Source organism: Chrysoperla carnea, chromosome 4, assembly GCF_905475395.1.
Source record: "Chrysoperla carnea chromosome 4, inChrCarn1.1, whole genome shotgun sequence".
NCBI classification, from domain to species: domain Eukaryota; kingdom Metazoa; phylum Arthropoda; class Insecta; order Neuroptera; family Chrysopidae; genus Chrysoperla; species Chrysoperla carnea.
Window position 1 is genome coordinate 15,063,034 of NC_058340.1, and position 25,681 is coordinate 15,088,714.

Below are 25,681 nucleotides of genomic sequence, written 5' to 3' on the forward strand. Positions count from 1 at the left end.
ATCGTTGTTAAAATAAAGTTGTAGCATAAAAGTACTTCAGTATGATGATACATCATCATATAAAAGCACATTAAAGTGTTAAAAAATTGAACGAAGTTCACTTCTTTCCTATAACAACGATAGACAATTATTCAACGTGAACTCGAGGACACTTCCAGTTCAAACAATTTGATAAAATAGCAAAGGGATATCATCAATTTTAAGCATCTGCCTGGTTCAATTAGCAACTTTCTAGACCTCTGAATGAATTTACCATTTGTTTGACGGTTTCCCATATTTAAAGTAGTTCCTACTCATTCACCCCCGAATAAAAAAGGAGTGCTAACTTTAACGTGTGTGTATCTCTGTGTATCCTTATATCTGTGTATCAGTCTGTAGCATCGTAGCTCCTAGGCGGATGATCCGATTTTGATTTTTTGTTTGTTTGAAAGGTAATTTGCCCGAGAATGTTCTAAGCTATTTTTTAAGTGGAAATTTACGGTTTTGTACGCTATTAGAACTAGAAAAAGGTAATATTTTCTCTCTTGATCAAATTGCCATTAAAAAAAATCAAAGCTTTCTCCCGTTTAGGAGCAATGATGGCCACATCATTAAAATATCATATTTAACAATTTTCTATTCTTTAGTAGTTTCAATTTTATGAATGACTGTGTACTTCTACGATGTAAATACAAAATATAATAATAACTATAAGTATATTTAACATCCATCTTTTAGATAAAACTATTTACATAAGCTCATTTTGTTACTATCATTTTTATCATAACAAGATGAACACAGAAATTCAAACTCAATCTTATTTGACCTCCGTGTACAATCACGTTATGAAATAATAAACTATTTGAGTCATAAACTTGTATTCTGTCTCTCACGCTTTACAAGATGAGTCCATATACGAACTCATTTTTTACGTCCTGAGCACGCTATAAAAATTTCAGGTAGATATTCTTTTTTGTTTTTGAATTATCGTGCCCATAGACAGCCAGGCGTACAACCGAAAATGGACTAATTAGGTGAATTGATAAAGACCTATACCAATTGTTCGTGGCATAAATATTTTTAAGCCTTTCAAATTTAGGACTCAACTTAGTATACCTTAATATCAGTGGCGTGCACAGAGTTTTTTGACAGGGCAGACAAGAAATTTTTAAAACCTACTATATAATCAAAAATACTGCATGTTGGTTTTGGTTCATCGTCATGGTGAGTAAATAATGATGTAGGTATTTGTAACCACAAATATCCATCGATTGGCTGATCTTTAAAGATTAGAATTAAATAATAGCAGTTAAAATATGGTGGCGTGAGTATACAGATTTTTTCCAAAGCTGTGATACGTAAGGGAAGCTGTTTTCCAGATTGATCGTGTTTTTTTTTTGCGTTCGTAGAAAAATTATGAACATTGTTGTAACCGGTATCGTTCCAGATGGTTTTATTGTTGGCAAATAGTAGACAAGGGAAACAAACAACCTATTGTTGTGTTTGCAACATGTCAGTCAATAATATGAATCAGATCCTTTTGTGTCGAATTAACGATTGACTTCATCTTTAGTCACTTGTTTTTAGTCATCAAAAGATAGTTTTGAAAACGCATAATTTTTTTTTCTATGCGCACACCATCTGAACAAGTTTGGCAATGAATATTAAGCATCTATAAAACAGTCAATATTTGACTCGACTCAGTGTAAAAGCAATAATAATGCTACAAAAATAATAGTACTATATGTGCGCAGATCACTAATCGTTATAAATTATGGAGATTAACTCACAACTGATCAATCAAATACTTGTAGTGTTGGTGTATTTAAATGAATAAGAAACGAAGCTACTTCGGTAAATGTCGTAGTTTGTCGTGTTGTAAAAGACACTGTCTTAAGCATAGAATAATATACATTAAGATTGTTATTAAAATTCAGTGTATGCCGCATAGAATTATAGATGATACCCTTTAATATGTTGTGTTTATTGATAGTACTTGTAGATAAATAATTTTAGATATCAGAACAAGATTATACATAATTGTCTGAATTATACAGGGTAGGCAGTAGCTTTCTATCTTTATGTAATGCACGCCACTGCTTGATATACATTACAAAAATAACAGGGTAAAAAAATTTAAAAAATCAAAAATTTTTTAAATAAATTTGAAAAAAAATAAATTCTCATTATTGTGAAATCGTAATGAGAATTATTGTACTAATTTAATGAATTGTAAATACTTGATACTCCTGAATCTAAATAAACAAAAATAATAATAAGCTTTGATGTCATTACACATTATATTGGTTTCCTTTACTTACTATACCGTATTGGCAATAAAACCCTCTAAATATTAAATTTAGAGGCTGGAGGCATTAAAAATAAAACGTGAGCAACAGAACTTCATCTGCAAATAATATTTTCCCTCATTTTATATTCCTTATTCAAAGATGCTTTTGTTAGAAATCGGATTAGTGTTCTTTTAAGTTTTGGAAAACATGCACTAATTACATAAATGATCGGGCAAAAAACAAGTGATCTAAATGAATTTAGTGAAACCTGTACCTTAAACTCAGCCTACTACAAATGGACAAATTGATCAAATTCTTAAAACTTTACCTAGTGCGAAAGATGATTAGAGATATTAAAAAAAATTAAAGTTGTTTAGAATGTTTTTTATGCTTATATACCGATTTTCATGACAAAATTCGCACTTATAATTTTTTCATTATTTTGGTCTGCGCTCAAAATTATGACAAATTTATTGAAATTTGTCCAGTTTTTACATTCCATGGTTATAAAATTAAGAAAAAAAACTTGAGTAAAGACCCAAATAATTACAAATGATAACTTTGTCATGAAAATCGGTATATGGGCATAAAAAATATTTCTAAGCAACTTTTTCTAATAATTTTTTTCGATATCTTTAACCATCTCTGGCGCTAGACAAAATTTTAAGAATTTGTCCTATTTGTCGTAGTAGGCTGAGTTTAAGGTTCAGGTTTCTGTTAATTAGCTTACAAAATGTAACCCACCCCCAATTTTACTGTGCAAATTTACAAATCGATATTTCCATAAATGAAGTGTGAGGATGTCTTCATCTTAAATTCGACACGCTGTATATATCAGGTATCTCCAAAAAGCCATAAAATGTGTTACGAAAGTCATGAAACGGGTTTATAACACACACCCTACCTTCCCCGTTGACCGTCAATGCAATACAATAAGTCTATATTTCCGGGAAAAATATGAATAAATACATTATCGTCATACTTTTACGCATATAACATTTTACAATATAAACATACAAAATTTAATATTAATAATTTTTATTAAATTTCATAAATAATATTATTATGAATAATGAAAACCATTCCCTTCCACAAAAAAACATTAAATAAACAACTAAAATTAATTTTACATCCATGATATACAAACTCGCCTACCGCATAGCTACGATTTTATAATAAAATTATAATTTATATCATCATTATTATTATTATTATTATTGGTTAAACAAATTATAATTTGCCAAATAAATTTAAATAATAAATTATTTAATTTCAGATTGTAGATATGAATCGAAATAGCCTTACAACCAATTAACACGGTTAACCCACCCACTTTAATTGTCAATATCGATATGAAAAATTTATGTATAGGAATCAAAAAAAGTAAAAAAGTATAAGAGGTGCAAAACACACAAAAAAGTACAGACAAACAAATAAAACCAACTATGGGAAACTGGGGACACTTGTTCCCATATCGTTTTAGATTTCAGATCCTCATAGAGTATGAGCTCCAAGGCAAGTTTAGACTTGTGGTTGAAATTATTTGTACCTAACTTTCGACTGTGTTGATGAATTTTGTTATAACTGCATGAATATAGTCGAAAAATAAGAATGCGTTTTTCGATATCTGCCTTGGTTTCCGAAATATCGAAAAATAAATGACTGCACATACATAGTTTAAATAGTTATTTTTTTAATTTCCACCGACTAGTTTTGGTGAAATCTATGAAAACATATCATCCATCTACCGTTTTCCCATAAGACCAATGTTAAACATGCCTACTTTTGAAGTCATTTATTTATTTAAATAATCGAACAATCCCGTCTAAAATTTTCAGAATTGATTTAATTGAAGCCTATTATCCAATATCAGATGAACCATTCTTACTATCCAAAATTGCCCTGGTGCTCATACATCCTCAACACATATCAGATTCAGCATTGGTTGATACTTATAGACATGGAAGTTGATTGGAAATACTTGGGCTTATTTAGTACGATAAGTGTCATTGATTTGTAAATATTACCATTGCGCTGTTAAAAGTAAAAGACGAAATTATTATCTCGTAATCTCAGCCAAGTTTTTAGCCCCACATTATTTACCTATACATTTCGAAATGGCCTTCTCGGTAGGTATAAATAACCTTATAATAAAATCGGCCTTATTTATAACAAGTTCTGAAAATATTTAAAAACTATTCTTAAAAACTATTCTTTAAAACCAAGATTTAACAATATTTTAGTTCTAAAAAGCACTTCGATTAAGATTCGAATTCCCATTACTTTCATGAATAATTTAATCAATTAAGAAAAGTGTACATTTTGAAACGTGCACTTCGTTATAATTCCTAACATTTTAAGGTGTGTTTTCTAAGTGCAAAAAACGCCATTGTTATGTTTACGTGTTGTTCAAAACTATAGAATTAAATATTCATTAAAGTTGTAACATCATCTCAGAATCCCAAGTGTATATGATGTAAACATTATTCTATTTATTTTGTTGAAAGTGTAATCTTACGTTTTTAGAAAGCTTTCGTTTAGAATGAAAAGTAATAATATATAACAAATTATTATGCCATACACATCTGTTAAAAGTCTGATGTTAGTTAAAATTTAACAGGAAAATAATCTAAGAAAATTCGTAAATTAATTAAATTCAGTTTTTCTTACGTACTTGTTATTACTGTATTGCAAAATTAACTGAACGTGTTTCAAAAATGCTTGACTATGTTTTTGCCGCAAATGGATATAATTGAATCTGTTGTTTTACAAAACGTTAGTGGTTTTACAAGACTGTTCCGTTATACATATAAGGATTGTCAAAACGCTACATTTACTATAACTGCTAGCCAAGTTTAGACGTCAAGCAGATTATTTGTAATTTATATACCATGTTTATATAAAATATATCTTTGAAAAGGTATAATAAGTTTAGTCCCAAGTTTGTAACGCTTACAAATATTGATGGTACGAACAAAATTTTGGTATAGGTCTTCATAAAACCATATAATTAGCCCATTGACAGTTGTCCGTTCACCTGCTGCCAGCCCGTCTATCTGTTATGTCTATTTACGATAACTCAAAAACGAAAAGATATATCAAGCTGATATTTTCATAGCCTTATAAGGACTTAAAAAGTGATTCTAGTTCGTAAATGAGCAACATAAGTCAATTGGGTCTTGGATCCATAGATCCATCTTGCAAACCGTTACAGATAGAACAAAAGTTAAAATGTAAAACAACTTATTTATAAAACATTTTTCGTAAACATCACTATTTACCTGTGCTGCGCATATTTTAAATTTATACGTTACAGATATTATGTATGTGTTTGTTTGTTTATTACTATATCCATTGAGAAAGTGAGGAGTAAGGTACTCTTATTTCTTTTTGTGTAAGAGTGGCTATCTTTCTTTTATTACATGTCGTGAAATAACAAACGATTGCGTAATCAACACTGTCTGTATATGTTTTACATAACTTCTAATCTATATCATATCATTTTGAATGTTTTACATAATCTCCAATCAGGTGACTGCTTACCAATCTGCTGCATTGGTAAATGCAAAATGGTTTGCAGTTTTCCGTGTCCGCTAAACGTTTTTCAGCAGTTTTGCTTAATGGAACCATTTTGTCAAACAACTAACGGTTATGTAAAACCGTTCCAGATTATTCAAAAATGCTCTACAACATTCCAAAATGATCTAGAATTGTCTAAAGTATTTCAAAGGATTTTGAATGTTCAAGCGTGATCAAGTATGTGAATTGTCAAGGCAACGTCGGGTATTCCAACTTGAAATATTAAAAATTTTATTCCTATGTCAAGTTTAATTAAATTTATTAATGCAATTATTTATTACTTCTACGAATAAATATGAATTAAGAGTAAATATATTTTATATACAAAGCTTTTATATACAAAGATTTATAAATAACATACTGAGTGTGCCCTAAAAATTCATATCTCATTTAATTTCTCATGGATAACGTCTTTGAACAGTATTAGGTAGTTTGAAAGCCTGTTTGGTAGTTCCGATACTCACTCACAAGCTTGAATCCCATTCTATTGTGCTTTGTGTGTTATTGCGTTTATAGCTAGATATTTCAGCTCCCCTTTTATTTTGAGAGGTAAAGTGTACTGCTGTACGGATGGTTTGTATGATCGATAAATTGTATTTATCAATCTTTGGACATTCGAAAATCAGGAAACTGACAACAGTGCTTTATTAATTATTTCTTTTGTGAAAGTATTCACAAATATTAAAAGACTTGTTTTTCTACCGTGTATATATGTCGTCTGTCTGTCGTCTGTCTGTCCGCCTATTATCACGATTACTCAAGAACGAAAAGAGAAATCACGAAAATTATAGCTTGCTGAGAACGTAAAAAGTGAGGTTAAGTTCTTAAATGAGCAACATAGTTCAATTGGGTCTTGGGCCCGTAGGATCCATCTTGTAAACCGTTAGAGTTAGAACAAAAATTTAAATGTTAAAAATGTTCCTTATAAAATTATGCGCAAATTGTATAGTATGTATTATATGGCTATATCAGTTATATATGTGTGAAATGTATGTATGTGTAATGTGACAGAGTAATCAACAGTGTCTATACATGGTATTTCAACAGTTAACTCTTTGTTTTCACTTGTTTAAATATATTTTTAAAATTAAAATATCTGCTCATATTGTCATTCTATATACCTCAAAAACAAAACAGTACCATAGCAAAGAAATTCGACAACCAAATCTCTGTATCTTCAGCATAAAAACCAAGTTTTTCTTTAGAATAACGAATGTTTTTTCATACATTTCACCGGAGAATCAATATCAATAAAAAAGACTTTAAACTCAGCCTGGACACAATCTGCCGCCTGGTTATTAATCACGAAACTGAAGGCTTAATTATGGAAAAAACGAGATTTTTTTCATAACTGAGACCAAAATTATTGACCCAACCTATGATTGTCTCTCCAATGAAACGGAAACAGTATTCATTTCAATTAATATTTAATCTCCGGCGGAGCACACACTTTACAGAAATTCAAGACTAGCCACTCCTGGTGATATCATCATACTTGAATTTGCGTTATTTAAGGCATGCACGATAATGACAACTCCATCCTGACAACTGAAAAGAAAGATAGAAAAGAGAAACAATTTGACCCAAAAAATATATTGTAACAAATAGCACACCCTAACGGCCAAGTACTTTCAAAAAAAAATTTACTTGGTTTTAATGCCCAACCCTGTAATACGTTTTTAAAGACATAATATCGTATTTATATGAGTCTATATGTGAGTTTATTTATTTGAAAGCAATTTTGAATGAATTAATATTTACACATTCATCTATCTGTTACAACTCATCCTCTAAATTTTTCCAGCAACAACTGAATAGCTATACGTTTTCTATATTATTATTTAAATTAATTTCATCTTAAATTACATTGCTTTGCAGAATTTATTATTTAATAAACTACGATCTATAACAAACTTGTTCTCTGTAAATATCTATTCAATTTTGATTGTCTTTTCTCCATCTACATTTCAGCAAGAGAAAAGTTTCATACAAAGCGATTGCATTTGAAGGAGAAATATTATAGAGCTTTGAAGCATTCAACATTCAAACTGTAACGCCTAAAGCAACAAATATTATTATAAAACAAATGCCACGTATTGTTGGAGATATTGCGTCCGTGCGTTCAATCTTATAATATATTGTCCTTCGACATGCCGTATATGTCGAAGGACATCACAATCCCCCCCCCCCAGCAAGTGCATTAACGAAGACTAAAAAAAGAAGAAACAGACCATATTGATAGATTTTACCCACTCGATTTTTTCTTAAATCAGCCACTGGGGCATGCCTTTGATGTTTACAAAACCCTCGCCATTTTTTTACTAATAATGATTTTTTAACACAAATGACAGACAAGTATTCGCCTAAAAACATGAAAATATTTTCTCATATTACTTGGCTTTCAAAGTTTAAATGTAAACGGCTACCGTGTAACTCGGAAAAACGAACTGTGATTACTAAAAATAATTTGTTTGCAAATAATTTTTGTTATCTCCTAGTTCAAGATTCGTACTTTCTAAGAAACCTCTAAGAAAGATACTTTTGATATAATTACAAAAATTAATTATAATTTTTTTAAATTTGTATGCTCTTAGCAAATTTTTTTTAATATTATACGTTGGTACTACGTATTATACGTATGAACATGACAAAAATTAATAATTCAAAGCGTTGTTTTCTCAGCCAACCGGACTGATTCAATAACGATGGCTATATTTAAACCAAAATTTTAATATAAAAACGAATATTGTATGTATCTAACCGCAAGTTAACCGAAGCCTAACAGAAATTAAATTGTTAGTATTCGGTTCCGATAAACATATCACTAATCTACTAGCATACCATATGAGTCAAACTACGTCATTATATTACAGTTATAGAACAGTAAAAGTAGTGTCGCTTCGCAAAAACTTTGTCGTATGACCTTTTTAGCCCCCGAACTAAAAAAAGGGGTGTTATAAGTAGCCGCTATGTGTGTGTGTCTGTGTGAGTGTGTGTCTGTCTGTGGCATCGTAGCAGCTAAACTGATGAACCTATTTTAATTTTTTGGTTTTTGGGTTTTTTTTTTTTTAATTAAAAATGATTCTTATAAATTTTTTTAAAATCATAATTATATTTTTTCCCAAATTTGAGCTTGAGTCCCAAATTTAAAGCAGTAGATCATAATAGAATAAAAATTTGCATAGTAGATCTGTAAAAGAGTGGCTTGATCAACTGTTATCTTCATCATTCGAAGTTGATAGCATATTTTGTTCAACTTCATTTGTAATTGATTCATATATAGATCAAATTTCAGGTTGCCATCTAAAATTACACCCAGGAAGTAATAATGTACCATGGATAACACATCTTATGCCATTGTTAATAATACCTATTGCAATAAGAAGATTTTTTTAATCATTTTTTAAAAACACAATAACAAATTTCGATCCTTGGTACCACACCCTGCCCCGCATATTACATTATAATACATATTACATTGTTATATTGCGATTAGTTGATAGCACTATAGGAAATTTAAAAGCAGTGAACTAAACCAGAATCTAATTAATTATTAATTTTATCAAAGTGATGAAACATCAATATACATATATATTTCATATAGGTACATCAGGTGTTTCAAAAGTCATGAATCCCAAGAATAAGCTAGATAGCGGAATCAATAGTCCTCTAGCGTTCTTCGATTTCCGACACCCTTAATTAGTTATTATTTAATAGAATAGCAATCTGAGGAGCATTTTCCCTGATTATTTAGAGGTAAAACAATTACTGATTTAAATAGAATAATTGTAAATTAATAGAAGCGTAGCTGATGAAATGAAAAAAATTTTAAATTGTTTTCTTGTTTTTTTGTTTTTCATTCTTTCATCAACAATTCTTAAAGTTACCAAAAAACACAACAAAAAAATCTGCTTTATTACATTAGTATCTTTATATTTTTAATAAATACTTTATATTTAATCTAATTTAAAACTAGTTAAAACTAAGGGACTTTAAATCTTAGAATTTCAACGGTTACCCATCCCCTTTCTACGTACCATCCAATATAGAAAATATATTTATTTCATACTTAATAAGGATGACGGACTAGGATAACAACTTAAAGATGATGAAGAAGATTTTTTTAAACTATAGTTGAAAGTTTCTGAAGGGGTCACCAGAGTCTTTAATTAATTATTTAATGTTAAAGTTCGAGTTTTAATACAATGCTCTTATGGATAAAACTAAAAAAACCACAAATTTTGAAAGTTTTTAATAATTTTCACTTGGAATAAAAAAACTATTATGATTGCAGTTGTTGTTGAGAAATTTTCAATTTTCCATATTTTAAAAATTACGCCAGATATCGGAAAATTTTATTGTTACTTTTCGTCTTAAATCGTCGTAGTACAGCATAATTCACATTCAGAACTGAAATATATATATTTTAAGGATATAAAAATTTGTCTTATGTGGTCATACTCGATTTTTCCCTATTCTCGTAAAAATAGTATACCTACTGAAGGCATAGACACAGGCGAATGTCCTCTATTGCCCTTGACAGCTTTTGGCTAAACAATTTTCCGTAGTAAGCATCTAGTGGTTTAGATGAAAAATGAGGAACAACTTTCTAATTATCCTGTTATCCCATCTCTTACCATTTAGGATCTAAATTGGCTATTAACGAAACGCGAAGAACTAGGTCCAATCTAATATCAGAACATGATATCCCTCATCAAACTCTGCAACTTTTGTTTCAGTTATTTTTTTATTTGTTAACTACAAAACGAGGTATTTTTGTGTATAGACAAAAATGATCCACCTTGTATATAGAATTTTAAGTATTTAGTGCAAACAAAGTACTCCAAAACCAATAATATTTATTTCACGATATTGAAAATTTCATTAATTTATTTTCTCTTTGTTACAGTTATTCTAAATTCATTGTGCAAAGAATTTCTATCGGTGAATGTTTCATCTATATTATATTTAATGAATTATGAACAATACGGTCGAAGTACAGCATCAGCTCAATATTTTCTACAATTGGCTGGATATTTGGGTATTCCAGTTATTGCATGGAATGCTGATAATTCAGGTTTAGAAAGACGGTAAGTTGTTACAATTTATAGATTACCAACAATTTTTTATGAGTAATGATAATTTTCTCCTTTGATTATCATCAATAACAATTAAACCATTATTAAACATTCATGTTTTATGCGTTAAAATCTTGAGACTATATTTCTATTAACATCATCAGGAAACTGAAATAAGTACAATAGTATATTATTATGAATATACTTCTACGGCTACGGTAAATTTTTTTCTGCGTTAAATTACAGGAGTTATGCTATTGAAATTATTTCAATTGTCTGATAATAATAATACGAAACGTCACAAGATTTTCCAATAAGTTAATTTGTTGAATTTTTTCCAAACACCCGTTAACTATCTTAAGTTATATTCATTATTGAACGTATAATGGATAATATCAAAAATGCTCAAAAAACATTCTCGAAGAATATTTAAATGTAGAATCGTATTTGCTGTTTTTAACTTGGCTCGTTATTTAATACTACAAACTTTTATCAATATTTTATTTTTGGAATATGTCTTATGCGTAATCCAAGTTTCCACCGATTTAGATACGGAATAAATACTAAAAAGCTTTGGTGTTAAATTTTGTGAATAAACAAATATTTCGAAAATACTTTGTTTTTATACGAAAAAATTAAATAAAATCTATAAATTTGGACATAAAATACAGAAAAGGAGCCTACTTGAATTATCCTTATAATAACAAACTGTTGAAAACAAGAAAGAAGTATATACTGGAGTAAAACGAGAAAAGTTTTTCAATATACAGTGTGCTTTAACTTCTATGAGCAAGTACTGGAAAACGATTGGACGGGCCATAACTATAGGTTGTATACTCACACCACCATCTTTTCACTGCTATTATTAATTCTAATCTTTAAAGTCTATAAAATCAGCCAATCTATGGATATTTGTGGTTACAAATACCTACATCATTATTTACTCATCATGACGATGAATTAAAACCAACATGCAATATTTTGTTGTTATAGCAGCTTTTAAAAATTTCTGTCTAAAATCTCTGTGCACGCCGCGCCACTGGTATGCACAGGTCAATTTTGATTATTTTACTACTGTATCTTTTTTTGTCTTTTCTTTCCAATTTCTTTTTCTCATATTCTTAATGAAGAACCCTGTAAATTACGTTGGCCTAAGAAGTACTTGAAATATTAATATATTTCTAGATGGTACTGGACGGAACACTTGTTGAAAAAAAAAACTTTTTTTTTCAAGTACACATTAAAATCATTTTGTATGAATTGTTTTATTTGAGAATCATCAGCAATGACTTAAATTTCTTCTCAAGTATGTTGTTCTTTCATTTAAAATTTTAGTACAAATATACAAGATTATCAAACCAATGTGTATGTGTTTGTGGAATAAAAATGATCGTTTTCGAAACGTTATTTTATTTGTTCTTAATAACTTCTTCTAACTTCACTATTCTGTACGTAAAGTAAATTCTTCGCCAGAAGTCAATAAAAAATTTAGTTGTTTAACATCTAAAGGAAAGTTGGTTTAACCAGTTGGTAATTGGTTAACTTTCCACCTCCCTTACCGCTTTTTTATGGAAGTATAGCATGTTTTCAAAAATCAGAAAAAAAATGTTAAATTTTATTTCAAATAAATTTTATTAATAAATTTATAATGAGGGTAAAAATGAATTTTTGTTTCTTATTTAATATGGAAGAAAGTATTTTGAAAAAAAATTAATATGTTTTGTTTACTAGTATAATATAAATTAGATGCTTGAATAAGAGCCTTTTGATGTATAAATACAATAATTTTAATATTCAAGTTTAATCTTGAATGTTAATTACAAAGCACGTCTGTTTCAACAGTAAATCATTAACAACACTTAATACATACACAATGTTTTTACTGCCATTGTTCTTGAGAGTGAGCATAAATATATTGTTTGTTCACTCTCGCTCACTCAACCTACAATGTAGGCAACTCACTTATAACTATTTATCTAGTACTGAATTAAATACTAACTGCCCGAAATAAATTTTTCCCATGGTATAAATAAAATTCGTAGCGCAGGAGCTACATTAGCTAAGCGAAAACCCTCAGAGATTGAAAAAAATAACACAGTTTTCTTAAAATCGAATGTTCCATTTTTTAGTTTTTCTAGAATTTTTATTTCGAAAACAAAGCGCCTAGAGAAAAAATTACAAAAGTACTTTTTTGCTTAAAACTGATAAAATAATACAAAAATGTTTATTATTTTGAAAAAATTTTTGCAAATCTCTCCACCTTATGTTTATTAAACGTTTTTGATACCAAATTTTATTCAAATCGAACTGAAATTACAACCACTAGAGAGTTTAAAGGCACATAAACGTATAGATACATATGTATATGCATACATACATACACTTTTGACATCTAGGTATTAGGAAGGATCGATGAATCATCAGTAAAAAAGCAATAGCTCTATTTCCTTCGGTAATTCACTAAAAAACCCCTTAACAAAGCCTCTGTCAAAAAGCAGTAGATCTCCATTTCTATTGAAAGATGAAGTTTTTTTTTTGTTGTATTTTTGCCTTGTCGGATTAGAAAAAAAAAACTGTATGGCTGTAAATTAAGTCCAAAAATATAAAATATCAATTAATTCTGACAACCCTGAATGACTCTAATCATTTATATTTCCTAAGCACAATTAAACTAAAAACACTGTGTACATTTCCCATCACATTTCTTGCTTGTAGATAACTTTTCTCCTTCAAATCATTGAAAATACTTGAAAAATAATAATATTGGATGCAATAAATATGGCGTATTTCTTTAGATCTTGCCAGGATGGGACACTCACCAAAAATTTCGCCGACACAAGATGCAGTTTGTGTTTTTAGTTTTAATTGCGATACTTTAGACTTTATAATATAGACATAGGGAGTGCCACCAAATGTTATGATCGACCTTATCGTAAAGTCACTCATGTTTTTAAAAGGCTACAACGATTATCTAAATCTTTCTTTTCAATACGATAAGTATGGTGGAAGCGCAAATAAATCCATAGTCTATACTTATAAGATAATTTAATATTAGTTAATTGCGCTTCCACCATTTTAAATTCAAACTTTTATTTGAAACATATTAAAAGTGGGTTTTCTATAAAATAGATTTAATAACTAAAAAAAAATTCTTTTACATAGAAAGATTTTTTTAGCGATAGTAACAGGCACGTAGCTCATTAAATTCGATAAGAAAATTGGAAAATATCAATTTTTTGACCACGGCAATTTTGGTAGAAAAGTCAAAGATTATTTTGGCTCCGTATTATTATTTATTTTTTACATTTAAATAATATTAAGAGTAAAAATTTTAATTTTAATTTTCTTTTTTTTTTTAATAATACATGAAAACGTTTTTGAATGCGAATATAAATAATAATAGACATGTACACATATACAGCACGTACAAATACATTATATTGGAAACTGAAATGAAACACCCAACCAACAATCTTACTCACTTGTTAAATAACAAACATTTTTATACATGAAACTGACAGGATAAATATGACACTTTAAATATAATAAAAATTAAATAAAGCATACATTTATTTAAATAATGAGCATAGTGGTTCTGTAGGTATACAATTGAAATGAATACTAATCCACGAAAGTTGACTTCACTAAAGAAATTACTTTAAAAACTATTTTCATATTCAAAATTATTTATATATTTTTTGATCAGTTTTAAGCAAAAAAGTACTTTTGTGATTTTTTCTCTAGGCGCTTTGTTTTCGAAATAAAAATTTTTGGAAAACTAAAATTGCAATATTCAATTTTAAGAAAAATGTGTTATTTTCTCAATATCTAAGGGAATTCGCTTAACAAACGCCGCTCCTGTGCTACGAATTTTTATATAATAATATATAAAATTTTTATATAATAATAATTTTATATATTCATTTGTACAACTTTTTTGACAATATTTTAAATCTTTTTTTTTCTTTGTTTTTTTTCAGAGCATCACAAAGTTCATTACAATTACAATTAGCCCCGTCCTTAGAGCATCAAACTGCCGCCATGTTAAGTATATTAGAACGATACAAATGGCATCAATTTAGTGTTGTTACAAGTCAAATAGCTGGTCATGATGATTTTATACAAGCTGTTCGTGAACGTGTCTCTGATATGCAGGTAAATAATATTTATTCTTATTTTTTAATTTTTGTAGAAAAATATGCAAATAATATATTTCATGTTTTTTTATTCTGCAGTAATAAAATATTTATTTTATAAATGTGTATATTTACATTATGGTGTAACATTTGTTAATTTAATTGACTGGATGTCATGAAAAATTTTATTTTGAAAAATTATGTACATATTTAATTTAAAATCTTGGAAAAGAGTAAATGTGGTAACATAATAGTAAATGATTAATAATAAAAACACAATTTTTATTTTCTTAATTCCGCTTGTTTTTTAATTATTTATTTATTGTAAATATGTTTCATCTTCTTATAGTGCCGGATTTACCTCTGACGAGGCCCCAAGCAACCTCAGGTTTTTGGGGCCCTCATTGTAAAATACCTCCCCCCCCCGATATTTCAAAATAATGAATAACTAGTTAATTTTGCATAATCAATATATTTTACAGTTAACTTATAATTTACTATCTAAATTACAACTTTTTTCTACTTTTCTCAGTCGCAAATTGATGAATGACATCATCAAAGTCAAGTTTTTCAAGCATCGATATTGTGGACATGGATTTTTTCTTTTTTTCATGTGTTATTTATTTTTTTTTTCAAATTTTCGAATGTGTTATCAAAATTTTCCATTTTTGGGGGCCCCTGTCCAAGCGGGGCCCCAAGCAATTGCTTCCTTTGCTTCCCGATAAATCTGCCACTGCTCTTATAAGGACATTATCAAAACAATAATTCTATCTAAAAACAACAATATTTATACTAAAATATTTTGCGTTTACGTGATAAAAATAAATCAGGTGATTTTATTTTTATTATTTAAAATTTCCAAATGAAAAATTGTGCAAAAACACCTTATCAGGATATAAAATTATTTTGGACAATACAATTAAAAAATAAATAAATAAATTAGTTTTTCCAAATAAAAGATTAATAAAATTAAAACAAATAGGACTAGATTGCTTTAAACAATGGGGAATCAATAAAATTCCTATTACTAGAATATTATCCAAAAAAAACACCAGTTAGAAAATTTCAAAAAGATTTCTTTAAATTTAAAAAACATGATAATAACGTTTGAACGTACATTAGATTAGACAAATTTTTTTACAATGGAGACTGCAAAAATGACACACTTTTGTGCTTTTTTTATACCATGTTTTTATTCATTTGAAATCTACTAATTCATTTTATAAAAAAGCATAAAAAAAAAAGTTTAATCAAAGAGGAAAATCAGTAGTGGTTAAAACCAGCTTTTTATTATGGAACGCAATGACAACAAAATTCACAATAATTGTATAAATCAAATATTATAAAATGGACAACAAAAAAAAAAATACAACAATACTGTGGGAAAATGTCAAATCCATAAGATTCCGAGGTTTAATGTATGTACGAAGTGGATATGCTTTTACCATCTGGGAGAGTAAAAGAAAATTCCACGCTATATACTGTTGTTTTCACGGTAGCAAAATTTATTCTTTAGTTCTGAACGACTAATATATTCAATTTTGTACTGATTACGTAGAAACAACTGTATTGGTAATTAATTATAAATATTAGTTTTGTGATACGCTACTTTACCACAAACGCAGATTTAGTGTAATTACTTTCTTTTAATTTTTTTTTCTCTCTATATACTATTTGCACTTCTGTGCGTTGGTAATTTTAGCTTTAATTTGTTTTTTTTTTCATGTTTTCTTGCATTGTTTGCATATCTGTGCATTGGTAATTCTGAAAATTTGAGGTATTAATTTAAGAAGTCAAATACTTGTTTTATTGTTTAAAGAATTAAATATTATTGCTTCTTTAACTCTTATAACTTTTATGAATTAATTGTAATATTAGTTTAAAAAAGACATACTTCTGATTTAGTAGTCAACCCAATATGTGGGTACATTTCACACAATTTAATTGATCAGGATATGACATATAACATTAAATTTCAATATGACATATAACAATATGACATATGACATACCATTAAATATCCTTGTACTTACTTTAAATTATCTCTATTATGTTTAACTTCTAATAACTCACAGCTCCTTTTTTTAAATGAAAAAACATAAATTTTTTACAAAAATGCAAATTGACAGATTGAAAAATGTTTTTTTGCATTTTCTCAAAATTCATGACAAACTGAATCGGTTATAAAAGTTTCAGTTTCCTAAGAAACCTATATGTCGGATTTTGGGGTCTGTTGCACTTTTTGTGGTTTTACCTCCCAACCAGCAAATAAATCATAAAGTGTGATAAGGAACACTGTTCCAAAAACTGTAGAAACTTTAAACCTCTATCGTCCCATTATTAATGATTACATATAACTGATATGGTATGAATTAGCAATCAATTGACAAAATAATGTTTAAGTTTGTCCAAAATACACCTTAAAAGTTTTAATTTGTTAATTTTTTAGAAGGGTTTTCGAATTAAAAACATGTCTTAGAATAAAAATGTCTTAGAATATGTCTATGAAGCCCATATTATCATTACTATGATAATTTACCACGTTATCATGTATATCGTATACCTATATATTCCTCTATTATTCGCAAAGTTACACAAAAGCTTTGTTTGATAATCATTGTGTGTAAAAACAGTTAGAACGTACACAAAAATAAATAAAATAAATTGGATAATTTGATTCAATTGTAATTAGGTAGCACAAGTAAGTACATTTACATCCAAACACCCTCTGTCGTTACACCTCTATTGTTGGTAAATAAAGCATATATAATACAATGTCGCCATCTCTATAGAATTTATCACATAATTCATTATATAATGTAATCCAATTTTTTTATACAAACACAAAATTTTAAATTATTTGTTTCGTATTTAAATTAATATTTACAAACCAGCTACAGCTATTTAAGCTAAAATATTTCGTTAATATTTTGATCATTCATTAAAATAACTGTTTTACAAAATCTAAAACAAATGTTTTGTAATTTTTTAATGGCTTTATTTAATCCCTTTTGTTGTTATAAATATTTACAGAATATCACGGAATCTGTTGTCATATTAGATAAGTTATAGCTGTGCCACGTGAAGATACGCTCTTTGCAAACACTTAATAAGAGAAAGTGGAGATACTTGACGTTTACTAAGACTAGATACATCGGCTCAAGCCGATTTACTGAGATTGCATGATTTTAGAATGCAGGGTACATTTGTTAGATTTGACTGATAAACAGAAGTCAGATATTTTGTTGAACCATGTTAAAAGTTAATTTTGATTAAAACCTGCGCAATCTACTGGTTTAAAAGTCATAATAGTCATACTCCTCAATAAACTTAAACAATAAACCGACTGCACGCGTTTCTCTTTAAACTAAAAATAATGATAAACCTAGAACACGCATCGATTTTCTCCTTGCCTTAAGACGCCTTTCGCATAAGTTTGAGATAATAAATCAATTTATAATTTTGCATTTCTCCCTCACTAATGGTATCCAAAACAAATTGGCTGCCAAGAGAAGCTTTTTTAACCGACTTCAAAAAAGGAGAAGGTGATCAATTTGACTGTATTTTTTTAATGTTTGTCACCTCAGAAGTTTCGACTGGGAGATTTCCGATTTTTATGATTCTTGTTTTATTTAAAATCCGGTGCTTTCCGTGTCGTCCCATTTTAATTTGGTCCAGTTCTGACAATGGCATCCATGAGAAAACCATAAAAATATTAAATTTTCATTAAGTATGTGCTCGACAAATGGACGAATAATTCAATATCACGCCAAGCGATTTCGATTATTCTTTTTTAGTGAAAAATTAGTTTTAGTTACAATTATTATTTTTGGTGTCGGTGTCAGCCAAGTTAATGTAGCAAACTATTCTGCCATAGTTGTTTACTTGGCTGACACTGAATCTAAAAATAACAATAATTGTAACTACATTCTATTATCGTTATTTTTTTACTTTTTAGAGTTTTTTTAAGTAGGTTTTTTTTGTTAAATTTTTTATGAATTTACGAAATTCAAAATAATTATTGGCATGTACAAAAAAATACCACCAATTCAACATCGAATTTCTACCAAAAAAATTTCCTTTGCAGTTGACCTTCATAAATATTAAAGTTAGAAAAACAATTTTCAGGGTTGAATTGAAATAAATTTTATTATCATCTATACAACTAAAGAACACGTAGCGAGAGTTTTCCAGAACTTCGGCATATAAAATATGTATTTTAACCTCTCTGAAGATAAGAGAATTTAAATATAAGGCAATGAATATTAGCTATCTCTAATATTAACAAATAACGATCACCGAATTACGGCTGACATGTCCAAGACCTAACCACCAGCTATAGTCTATTTCACGAGGTACTCAAAGCGAGATCCCTTTTTATTACTTTAGGCATGTAAACAAATATATTAGAAACGCAAAAAAGGTCTATATAGCATTTGTTTGTATTTCTTTTACTTAAAAAGAGTGAAATCACGTGACAACCTCTGTATACAAACTAAAGTTTGAATAGAAATAATATCTAACTGAAATTTTTAATATTTAAAGGATACTGAATAATGATTCAGGTATATTCATCGCAATCTTCGGGCAAAAATTTTCGTATTTCTATGACTTTTGTCTTCTACATTGCTGGAAACTTATAAATCTCAAATGTGTTTAAGATAAAGAAAATAATTTTTCAATTTAATTTTTCATTAAACTTGTTGAACTGTGAAAACCCAAAAATATGATTTGGTACTAAGGATGCGATTGAATATTCCTACTAATATACATGCTCAATTTGATTCACAAATAATTTATTTTCATAGCTGCACTATTTAACAGAGATATTCGTTATTTAAAAGCACACATTCGAAATTTGCAGTTACTAGAATTGAAATGAAACCATTTATCAGAAGTAGAAAATCAAATTTACTTACGTATATCGACATGGAAGTAGCAATGAAAGAGCTGATCAGGGCAACTGTCCTTCCTGGATAAGGATTTATTTTTTCAGTTTTATTTGAACAAATTTATTTGAAGAAACGAAAAAATTACACAGAAGCCAGGACTTGTACCCGGGTAGTCTGGTCTAGAACGTAGCCAACTTACTCCCGTTCTGTTTAGTTAATTAAAAGGGCGTTTGAAATGATGACTTAATGAGCTCAAATTTGCGCTCCAGTAAACCAAAAATTATGTCCTTCCTTGGATCAAAATTGGGGTCCCTCAGATCAGAGAGCTGTTGACCTCATCGTTCATATTAAACGATAAGTTTTTTAATCTCTTTGGAAATCAAGTTCTCGATTCGCTAAAAATATCAAAAGTTTATTGAAGTTATTTATATTTTTTATTCATGTTATCTTTATAAAATTAATCAAGTAGCAGTAAACAAATTTATTTTTAAATTAAAAAAATAGCTTTACACACCCACAACTTTACCGTCTGAACATGGGCGTAACAAAATTTAACCTAAATTAAATGATTGAGTACCCCTATAACAATATATATTACATAAAATATGAAGAAATCTATCCTAGCTACCGCCTCAAGTATCCAATTGAATTATACTCCAGGCTTTCGATGATATAAATTACATCCATGATGTTTTTTATGTGCTCAAAGCATTTATGTTTGTATGGTTCAGTATGTTTCAGTAGAACAAATTAAAAAATTTATACAAATATTTAAGGACTACTTAGAACTTTCATCAAGCACGAAATATAATTTCGTTCCGGAATTCCAATACTGTAATTTATTTCAATAAGTACTGGGCTTTCGAGGGTGGTAAATTTTTTGTCTGTTTTCTCCCTACCGCTTTTTCTTTCTTTTCTGCCAACGTAATTATTACTATTAGTCCCTTATCTCTGCCCAGTGGTGATATTGTAATTAAAATCAGTTTTAAATAATTATAAAAAATGTAAAGAATGCATCAATAAATTTAAAAAGGGTGATCCAATTTCAATTTAATGTTTTTTTCGACTAATTAAGGATATATGAGCGTGGTAGTGGGGACACAAATTTAAAAAAAATATTTGTTCAATTTTGATGGTGTAATATTTTATAACTGGACAATATACGACGAAATGTAAAAATAAAATTTTTCGATATCTGAAATAATTTTCCAAATATCGAAAATTTTTTTAAATACTAATTTACAAAAATAGGGAAAAGTGTTACAGAACCTTTATGAAGTAAGATTTATTCATCCTTCAATGAAACGATCTAACAAGTGTAGTGTACACAATAGCCATTGAAGTTGTCAATTTAGAATATTGATGCATTCATGTTTTTCTGTTTACAATTACCTACATGAAAACAAAATTACAAACCTATTTTATACAAGGCCACTTTCAGAAAATACATTTTTTTTTATAAATATTGGTAATACCAAAATCAATCAATGTAGATATTTTATAAAATTCCTTTTATGATATTTTATAGCAGGATAATGCAGGAAATCGTCAAAGATTGTTATGACAAAGTATAATACGCTGTTTGATAGTATAAAAAATATTGTGAAAATTAATGATACCTTATACATTATAGATTTTAAAATCTTTTTGTCGTAATTTGACAAAAAAAAATGTTTGTAGCAGCAATCATGTGATTTAAACTGTTAGGACTAGTTCTCTTGATAACGGAATAACAAATTAGTAAATATTAGAGTTTTTCAAGGAAGATAAAGACAATACAATTTAATTTTTGCTACGGCCATATACAACCTAATCATAATTCTACGATTGAAATATTTGGCTGAAAATGATGACATTGTTTTACTACCCTTCGAACAACACTAAAAATTAAAAAAAAATTATTTGGTGGTATCACAAAATTTACTGTATGGGAGGTAACTATATTAAAAATACTGTTTTTATGGGCTACTTAAATCTAAAAAATAAATGAAAGTAATCATTTTTTATTAACTATTGATAAAATAATTTATTTTCATTTCTAAAAACTACTAGAATTATAATATACTAGCGGCCCCGACGGACGTTGTCCCGTAAAAACGTAACTCCAATTCATGAATACCTATACTACGTTTAGCCTGTCCGCTAAACCCCAATTTAACTCCTATTTATTGGAGTGGCCTGACCTTCGACCTTTGGCCTGACCTTTGATAGTAGAGCTCGCTGCGCTCGCATATGGCTCTAATAAATGCCTATTGACAATACCTGAATACTATTAAAAATACATAGTACACATAGTATACATAATGTGATATGATTTATATGCGCTCCCACCATTTAATGAAATTACATTTTTTTGGTACGGAGCCCTCAAAAACAGTTGTACTGGACCAAATTGTAAATCTAAACCATCCTCGAATCCCCTTGAACTCACACAAAAAATTTTATCAAAATCGGTCCAGCCGTCTAGGAGGAGTTCAGTCACATACAAACGAACACAAGAAATATATATATTAAGATTTACGCTAAGTTAAATAAATATGGCGGAGGCGCATATAAATGTATATCATATACTAAAATCTTGAAGAATGTATAGTTTAATTGCGCTCCCACCATTTATATATCGAGCCTTAAAAGATATTTATTTTTATACCTTGAATACCTCCATATTATAATGTTATGAAATACATTAGGAGTATATTAAATTTAATCTAAAATTTTGTAACGCTTAAAAATATTGATAGAGGAAATAAAATATTAATGTAAGTGTTTATAAAATCATTTAAATAGTCCATTTCCGTCTGTATGCCTGTCTACCCGCCTGCGAGAACGATAACTGCAAATTCAAAAAGATATCGAGTTGAAATTTTTGCGTTTTGTTCTAAACCTGAAAAGCAACTTTGACTTCCTCAATGTGCAAGGTTGGCCAATTGTCATGGGACCTTGAACCAAGTTCCATTTAGTGTCAATTTTTTAAAGTGTTCATTTTTGTTTGAAGGATTTTTTATAAACATAGATTTCAGCTCAAAACACACATTACGTTCTAATATACGGTATCTCAAAATCCGCTTACATGCCTTCGAGAGGGAATTTGTAACGATAAGAGAGGGACAAATGTTAAATAAGCATAACGTAGAAAATGAGTTGTTTCAATGAGTTGTTTCAATGAGTGTATTTTATTTAGAAAAATACAATAAATCAAAATTATTTTAAAAAATAAAATAAATATTTAGAGCAAAAATGCAATAAATCGAAAGATTAACTATAATTATGAACACATAACAAATCCTACACATTATTCTCGTACTCAAACCAAGGATATATCCATATATCCGCTTTGCTGGCAGATCGCAATAAGCAACTGAGCTAAATTATTTTATATGCAATGTGGAAATTTGCATAATACTGAGTTATTTAGGCAACAATCCACTGTAAAAAGACTAGTTTACATAGAGAGTGATTCAATAATACATGGACAAAACTCACCCTATACCTCGAAAATGGAAAGTTTTAGACAGTATGTTGATGGTCACTTTTTTGTTTCTTTTTGAAACACAAGTGAGATTTACTTTATTAAGGAAATGCATTAGGTCAAAATATTTTAATTAAGTAAGTAATGGACAAAAAATCCTTCACATTACTCGACTCAACAGCAGGTCTATCTGCTTCCCGGGCTCTAGCAACTAATAGTCAAAAACTTTAAATTTTCGAAACAAAAGATGATAAAATTTCCAAACAAAAATATGATAATGGGCTGTGAATTATTTTTTGAGAACTTAAATAAGAATTACATTTCAAAAATATTATTGAATTTCTCAAAAATATGAAAAATATGGTTATTGTGTAGGATCTCAAAAAAAAAAGATAGTCAGTCATGGGGACTGTCGGACGGAAGTGAAAACTGGAATAACTGTATTTTTTGTTTTAATATTATAAATAATTTAAATTTCATAATTTGTAAATTGAAATTATTAACGTGTAAATATAAAAAAGGAAGATTTAAAAACGGTCACTCGTGCTACAATTAATTGTGCTCAATGTTGCTTAACTCCAATGACCGCGTTTTAATCATTAACCATTACAAAATCTTTATTTATTTCAATAACAGTACAAATTATACATACATGATTTGTAATATTTCGTAGCATGACAGGTATTGGGTAACACCCGGCATGCGTCACTAACAGTACATTTCATTGTATATTAAAATAATTTAAGGTGCTCAATAGTAAAAAGTGCTCAATGTTCCTAAAAAAGTTTTCACTTCAATAAATTACTTATCATTATCATAATTTTATTTCGGAACTCTTTATCACTCCGTGTTTCAAAAATGAAAAAATTCTTAGATCATACGTTCATATCATCTTTCTTGTTTCTTTTGATTCAAGGAACACATGTCCGAAATTAATCAATGTTTTATTGAATCATCCTGTATATAAAAGTTATTCACAACACTCAGACTTGTTTTTGCGAGACAGAGTGCAGTTTATTAATTAGGTAAATACAATAAGTTAAAATATTTTAATTTAATATTGCATGTAAAAAACCCACATATCAATCCAGAACCAAAAACGCAGATCTATTCGCTTTCTGAGCAAATCGGTCTAAATGTAAAATTTACAATGGGAAAATTCTTTAACATATTATTGAAATATTAAGGCAGCAAGCCATTGTGAATACCGTAAAGGTAATAATAAATTACACTTAACAGAATTTAATATGTAAATATCTTTACCATATTTTTTTTATTACACAACACAATAATTTCATTATATAATCCATAATATTATTTTGTTATTTATTTGTTATCTACCTACGAACAAAACAAAAGTGTAAATAAAGTATTTATTAGAAAATTCAACAAAAGTAAAACAAAAACCAGCATAACATTGAAAATATCATCAACATCCACATTGTTCAAATATGCGAGTGAAAAATTTTTGTGGTTTAAAGCGAGAGAAAATGAAACAAAAATAATTTTTAGAGTAAAAGTATTTTCCAACTTATAATAATAATGTTAAATAAAATTTTAAACTATGTTTGTAATAAATAAAAGTACCTACGTGAGTGTGAGTACATTTATAAATAAAACACACAACGTAATTTTAATACTTGTGTGTTATAGAAGATACTTATGGGTGGAGGGAGATTACCCATATGGAATAATAGATGCAATGGCATCCGGAATTAAATCCAAAACGTAAATTTTAAAAGTAAAAACACTTAAAACGTATTCAAAAATTAGAAAAAAATTAGCTAGCTAAATTTGTAGCTTTTAGATTTAGTAATATTATAGATGCACAGCAAAGAGGCGTTTACATTTCAATTGACATTTTACCACAGACAATTTACATTTTACCATAAACAATTTGTTTTTGAGTACTGTTACAATAGTATAAATATTGATAAATATAGACATTAAAATTTATACGATACTAACTCACTCAATTGTTTTGCTTTTCCGGAACCCCTCTACTAACACTTAAACTTTATGGTATGGTATTAAACTTCAAATTGACTTTTAATTATTATTACGTATCTTCTGTATGGGAATATAGAAAAGTGTAGTTTTTTACTTTTTCAGGCAATTTTAAAAAATTTTCTCTACGTAAGAACCATCTTCGTACTTCAAGAAATATTATAAAGAAAGAATTAGCATATCGGTTCAGCTGCTCTCTAGATTTGCGCTTAGCAACACATTCAGCGATTCATTTTTATATTATAGATCA

At 28.5% G+C, this 25,681-nt stretch overlaps 1 protein-coding gene across 1 annotated transcript in view; it reads left to right on the top strand.

Annotated features, from left to right (window-relative positions):
• LOC123299226 (glutamate receptor ionotropic, NMDA 2B) overlaps window positions 1-25,681 on the top strand; it is a 338,826-nt gene that overhangs the window by 279,715 nt on the left and 33,430 nt on the right. The window contains exons 4-5 of the mRNA XM_044881529.1: window positions 10,759-10,939; window positions 14,908-15,082. Of these exons, the coding sequence (XP_044737464.1) occupies window positions 10,759-10,939; window positions 14,908-15,082 (356 nt within the window). The remainder of the gene's footprint in view (window positions 1-10,758; window positions 10,940-14,907; window positions 15,083-25,681) is intronic.